Genomic DNA, 6,609 nt, shown 5'->3' on the forward strand with positions numbered 1-6,609 from the left:
ATCTACCACAATAACCCAAAAATGATGAAATTGAAATCCTTCAATGTAGTTTAAATCCTCGCAAATTTATAGGACCACTAGGATGTTAATGTCCCATGATAAAATAATACACATATCGATGTACACAACTCTAGTTTTTATGTGGCTTTGGTAGTAAGGGATGGTACCTTATCCTAATCCCTCAAGTAATATCCAAGTAACTAGTTATTCTTCCCAACTATCATATCCAATACCAATTTGGTATTGCCTTCCAAACACTTGCAACTTTTAAGAATAATAAATTTGGACATCGACAAGACTAGCTAGCCAACTCCTTGACATCATCACTAAATCATAAATTTAGTGTTCATTTTAATATGCTAGCTAAAAGATCCATTTCCCACACATTTGGAAATCATATTTGCCAACCTATTTCGTTCCAAATAGACATGTAAGTTTGAAATCCACAAGTTTGTTGATGATATCCCGTACGAGTTTTAGCCACCATTACAATTTTTTATTAGGGACAAACCCAAACCATATAGAATTGATATAAATCAAAAAGTCACCCTAAAGATGAAGTCTCATTTTTAGTTCCATTTTGTGCTTTGAGTCAAGATGGATAATTCTAAACTCCATCATGTTGTTTGTAGTCTCTCCTAGGAATTATATTTTTTTTCACCATAATATTGCCTTCACAATCTCTTACAGTACATTCCACTCTGCTAGGATCAATATCCACTCCACTACCACATCTAGGGGAGCTTGTGTCAAAAGTAAAACAATAGGAGATAGATAGAGAAATGTGTAGGGAAATAGTTTTAAGGAAAAAGTATTTATTGAGATTACATAGTAATATGAATTTTATATAAATATTATAGTAAGAAGATATATAAAGTTTAAGTTTTTTCCTGTTCTTTTGGGAATTATTTTATTTTATTAAAGTAGATTGTTCATATTTTAGTACTATTTGTATAATAGAAAAGAAAAGAAAAGTATATATATAGTTTAATTAATTCTATTTTTTAAAAATTAGAAAATTTGAACTAGTCTTTAAAAAAAATTAATTTATCTAAACTTGATTAGAACGAAGGATAAAAAATGTTTTAAAATCTTGATTCAAACTTGGAATTAATCTTTAAACCATATCTTTGTACTTTATGTATTTTTGAAAAATAACATTCTCAACAATGCTCATATTGAGAGATATAGATCTATGATAGAATCGACACACTAAAATTTGTACTTATTGTAAATTTTAAATGTTGATAGAATATCTTTAAAGAATTATTAAAATTCAAATGGAACTTCACTATATTTTATAAGATTGATTAGAATTTTTTTTTTTTTTTTTAACTTTATAATTACTTACTATTAAAATTTATATGGCGCACCTACTGGTAGTCTCAGGCATGCCATTGTGTCTAGAAGGTCATCTCTTTATATTAGAGACAACATTCAATTCTTTTCAACCTAGCCAAAAATGGAGGCATGCATTAATTTCCTACTTCGTTGGAGAGGTATTAGAGAGTATTAGGGAAATGGGTGGCTAGTCAATTTTCTACAAATGTTTGAAGCTTACGTCAAGCCAAATGTTTCCTTCAATGATCTTGACAAGCTGGAATTCATTCTGTCCAATATGCTGAAAACCAACAAAGAACTATAGGCTTATGTTTTCCCTCCAGGCTCAAAGCCAGATGATGTGGACAAAGCGACATTTATCATTATGGTATGCTGGAGGAAAGAGGAGGAAGCTCAACCCTAAATGTATGATGGTGGTTTTTGGTCTAGTGCCTAAGTAGGTTTTATTAAGGATATTATGTATACGCTTTTCATGTTGCTGGTTATGTAGGGTATTATGTAGGGTTATATGGTTTAGTGCTCTACCAATATAGGCTTAGCATCCTTCCCTTGTTTTAGGTTTGTTGTGGTGTAAGTTTCATAACATCTACCCTGTTTTGTCAAGTGGGCTTTGCTTTCTTGTTACCCTTCAACATAGTTTCCTTTTGGTCAATTTATATGGTGCCCCGTTGGGGCTGAGCCAACTTTTAGTAATGTAAATATAATGAAGTATATTATCAGACCTCTTGATATCATGTGGATCTAAGATGCTCTTATGGTTTAATTTCAACTAGTTTTGTTTAGTATTCTGTACTCATGGTTTATTATAGGGTGTTTGGCATTATAGTTACTTCATGAATTACGTATTCAACTTTGTATTCAGCTGTGTTTTATCTTATAGTTACATCATGAATTATGTATTCAACTTTTGTTATATTTAATTAATAGGCCAAAGGCACTAATATATCTTTATATGCACATGGGTTCCTCAATTTATTAACACTAGTTTTAATCTACTCATTTCCACCTTAAGTTTTTCTTATTTATAATGTATGATTCGTAGCCTATTTCTGTATTGCATTATGGTAGTTTCGTTGTTCCCATCCTTCTGGAAACTAGGTGGTGGTGTTGGATTCCTTTCTATCTTCTACTCGTTATGTTTTTCTATCCTCGTTATGATGCTGGGGCATGCTATGTTTTCCTGGCTTGTCCTTTGGTTTTGGTCTTTTTTGGTATATCATGTTATTTGACTCTGATAACTAATATTCAATTGGAAGCTAGCTGTGTTTTATCATGTAGATTTTATTAAGACTACTATTCAGAGGGAAGATATTCGACACTAGGAGATTGGAACCTAAGCTTCTCTTTGAACACTCAATTCAAGACTCAAGTATAAGATCTATTGTCGCCAAGAATTTAATAAGTAATGTAAAAATCTGGAAGCAAATGTTTATAAACACCAATACTGGGGTATGCCCCTTTTACATTTGTACATCATATAAGACCTTGGTCTTAGACGAGACTGAAGGTTTTCTTACTCCTTTCTTTCCTACCAGTGCCCACTTGAATGAAGAATTTCTGTAATTTCTCATTTATACTTGTAATATACAAGGCTTTGACTATTTATCGATAAAATAAAAATAAAAACTATTACTTTAAAGTTAAAATTGAAATCTGTTTTACAGATATAAAAAAATCACAAATCACATTATCAAATATGTTGGTGTTAAATAAAATATATTTAAAAAAAATCATCATAAAATAAATATTATAAATTATGCAATATATATGCTTAATTCTTACACTCTTCAAAGGTGCAAGTGCTAGTGGTACTCCATAAGAGAGTTCAATTTACCAATGTCTTGTGGTACAACTTGCAAGCAACAAACACACATCAACATGATCCATTCAGGTTAAGTGTCCATTATGTCACCTTAAGATACATGTTTTTGTTCTATTCTATCGTGTTTTGACCCAAAATCACATTATAAGAGGTAGATGGCGTGTTAAAGAGGAACAATTCAACCCCCAAACCATCAATAGCTCTATCGATCCATGATTAGTCTTATCTATCCAATCATGAGTGACACCACGGATCGCGATCGACGGTGATAAGCACTCCAAAATATTGCATAAAACACAAACCGTACGATGATAAGGAAAAGAAACACAACCATAACATTTAAAGGGAGATCTATTAAACAAGATTATAACCGATTAAATGTCATATAAAAGTATAAAAGTATAGTCAATAATTATTGTAATTTTCTTCTTCTGTTAATTTGTCGGGTGTTTGTTTTTCGTTTGCATTTTCGTGCGGTCTCAGGAGAAAACCAGGGTAAGGAGCCTGCTTTTAATTCTGCGTTGAAGGGTTTTTATCCTTTTGAGGAGAAATAAATTGTAATTGATATGTATGGTGCATTTTGGCTGATGTATTATTCTCGTGGATTTGCAGATCTCTGCGTTTGTGTGTGTGTGTGTTTGAAGGGAGGAAGCTGCCATGGCTCGTACAAAGCAGACTGCGCGTAAGTCCACCGGAGGAAAGGCTCCCAGGAAGCAGCTTGCCACCAAGGTTTGTTGATTTTCGTGACTGAATTTTGAGTTAGGGTTTTGAGTTTAGGGCTTCTTGATTGCTGTTAGGGTTTCGAGAATGGAGTATTTTTAAGGGTCTTTTTGGTTTGTAGGCTGCCCGTAAGTCTGCTCCCACGACAGGCGGAGTGAAGAAGCCGCACAGATATCGACCCGGAACTGTTGCTCTTCGGTATGTTTTATTATTGTGAAAATATATTTTTTCTTGTATTTAGGGTTTAAAATGATAGGTGCTTTCGGGTATAGGCGTTTGATGGCCGTGTCAGGTTCGGAGTTTTAAGGAGTGTGCTGAGTTGAATATTCTGCAGTGTTCATAAAATAGATTTGTAATTGTTGGATCTGTGCAAACCTAAATTATGAATTTATTGTTGTAATTTCAGGGCTGTGCGTTGGATTGTTAATCATGAGGCCGTTAATCTGACTACTTATTTTGTCTTGTTTCAGTGAAATTCGTAAGTACCAGAAGAGTACTGAGCTTCTGATCAGGAAGCTGCCTTTCCAGAGGCTGGTTCGTGAAATTGCACAGGATTTCAAGGTAAGTACACGCAATATGCAAAATTTGTGCTTTGTTTTTAAGGTTCCCGTGGACTGTATTTCAGTAAGTTTATGTATTACGGGTTTCGCAGCTTTTAGCGGTTGCTTGTCTGGTGAACTGGATTTCAGAGCTGTGAAACCACTATAAATTTAATTGTAGTGTCTATGCATATTTTATTTGTTGGCTTCTTTTGATTAGGGTTTTTCTGAATGGGGTTTGTGCATACGCGTCTTTCGATTATATGTTTATTTCATTCTTTTTAAAATATTCGTTTTATGAATAAATTCTTCAGTTAAAAGTAAATCTACAGGCACGCATCCAAGTGATTTGCATGTGGTATTTCACTCGATATCAGCATTGTAATAGCTTCATAGAATTAAAATCGTTGCGAAGCTAGGTTTAATGACATTTTGTTTGAGGGTAATATCCATGTTTCTTCCTGTCCGAGCGGGCGTGGTTATATGTGTAGTTGTCTAGGTATTATGTTAACAAATTATGTGTAGTGCTTCCTTTGCCACATTCATAACGATGTGAAATGTCACAAGGGCACTTTTAGGGACGAGTATCCTAATGCTGAATGAAGCATTGCTACATTTTGAAAGTATAATATGTTTTGATAGTGTTTGTCAAGGTTGTCTGTAGCAATTACACACTCCTCATTTACCGGTCAATGTAAGATGTCATTACTGCTCACTGCAACTGGCATACCTTGCTGAGGATGCAACTCTTAAGTCATGTAACTCACTTGAAAGCTCACTTGCTCAATAAATTAAGCCAGGAGCAGTTGATATTTTTATATTTAACTTATTCCCTATCATACCGGTTTGTGTGGCTTGGATATTTTGTTTCCTGGAACATTGATTTTATTTTTTTGTTCCATGTGAACCTTTGAGACTTTTTATGATGGATGATGTTAATTGTCCTGGGTTGTTCTTGTATATACTTCTGTTCTGCCATGTTGTTGGAGTTGTCAATTGATATTTACTGTATTGAGTTTGCTCTTTTACATAAAATCTATCCCCAAGAAAAAGAAAAGAGTACACACAATTTGCAACCATATATTTTAAGATCATTAACCGCTCATTCGGTCCAACTGACCGTATGATGGAGCACGCTTTCATTGAATTATGTCGTCATTTGACATTGGTGTCTTTTATAGCTCAGCATGCTCATACATGGTCTTAAAATATATGATTGCAGATTATGTTTTTTCTTCTTTTTCGTTTGGGTAGATTTTATTTTAAATAGCCCGTCTACCTGTTGGCATGTCTACGAGATGATTGTGATGGGGATCGGTGTTATTATTCATCTGATGACTTATGGTCTGGGAGATGAATTTGTATCGTTGTGAATCTTTGGGAGATAGTCATATGCGTGGTTGTGAATCGCTGGTTCTTAATAAATAAATGCACACAACGTAAGGCGTTTTAAGTTGTAATTTTTCCTTGTCTTATTTTTCTGATACATATTTTTGGGTTGTTTTCTTGCAGACTGATTTGCGTTTCCAGAGTCATGCCGTGCTAGCTCTGCAAGAGGCCGCAGAAGCATATCTGGTGGGGCTCTTTGAGGATACAAACTTGTGTGCCATCCATGCAAAGAGGGTCACCATCATGCCAAAGGACATTCAGCTGGCCAGGAGAATTCGTGGTGAAAGAGCATAAGCTCTTCGAATCTACCACATATTTGTGACAACTGTTAATGATTTTTTGATTCTATAGACTAGCCTTCTCTTATATAGGCGTTGGACTAAACTGTTACATTTTGCTCTAATCGGATATGATGATCTAGAACTAAATAGATACTTGTACTTTGATAGACTAGTTAATTGTAGTTAGTATTGAATAACAGATGGTGTCGGATATTATTTGGGGATTTGTCACATAGATTGCTTGAAATTAAGTCAAATATGGTTGCTTCGGTTAGGATCTGCATTATCTAACGAATGATACTAGTAAAAGATGCCGGATCATCCGTAATCGTAGTTTTGGAATTAGTAATGGATTTGTTAAATAGTCTCTATTTTATTTCCCATGGTTCCTTGAAGCTTTTTAAATTTTGTTTACTAAACAGAAATTTGAAGCTTAAATAGTCTGTATTTTCTTTCCCATGGTTCCTTGAGAATTTCCAAATTTTGTTTCTGAAACAGAAATTTGAAGCGTGTGCTA

The 6,609-nt window shown here is 34.1% G+C and overlaps 1 protein-coding gene across 1 annotated transcript; it reads left to right on the forward strand.

Moving 5' to 3' along the window:
• Window positions 1-3,577: 3,577 nt before the first annotated feature.
• Window positions 3,578-6,366, forward strand: LOC149534589 (histone H3.3). Its single transcript, XM_089806777.1, has 5 exons — window positions 3,578-3,658; window positions 3,776-3,892; window positions 4,005-4,081; window positions 4,354-4,444; window positions 5,935-6,366. The coding sequence occupies exons 2-5, from the start codon at window positions 3,821-3,823 to the stop codon at window positions 6,103-6,105; spliced, it is 411 nt and encodes a 136-aa protein (XP_089662903.1). The 5' UTR covers window positions 3,578-3,658; window positions 3,776-3,820; the 3' UTR covers window positions 6,106-6,366.
• Window positions 6,367-6,609: the final 243 nt, after the last annotated feature.

Source organism: Cupressus sempervirens, chromosome 10 (assembly GCF_028749045.1).
Source record: "Cupressus sempervirens isolate cs-2001-9-10 chromosome 10, ASM2874904v1, whole genome shotgun sequence".
NCBI classification, from domain to species: Eukaryota; Viridiplantae; Streptophyta; class Pinopsida; order Cupressales; family Cupressaceae; genus Cupressus; species Cupressus sempervirens.

Coding starts and splice junctions, on each gene's coding strand:
- LOC149534589 (XM_089806777.1), top strand. CDS start 3,821: ATGGCTCGTACAAAGCAGACTGCGCGTAAGTCCACCGGAGGAAAGGCT. Junction 3,893..4,004: donor GGAAGCAGCTTGCCACCAAG/GTTTGTTGATTT, acceptor TTTGGTTTGTAG/GCTGCCCGTAAGTCTGCTCC. Junction 4,082..4,353: donor CCCGGAACTGTTGCTCTTCG/GTATGTTTTATT, acceptor GTCTTGTTTCAG/TGAAATTCGTAAGTACCAGA.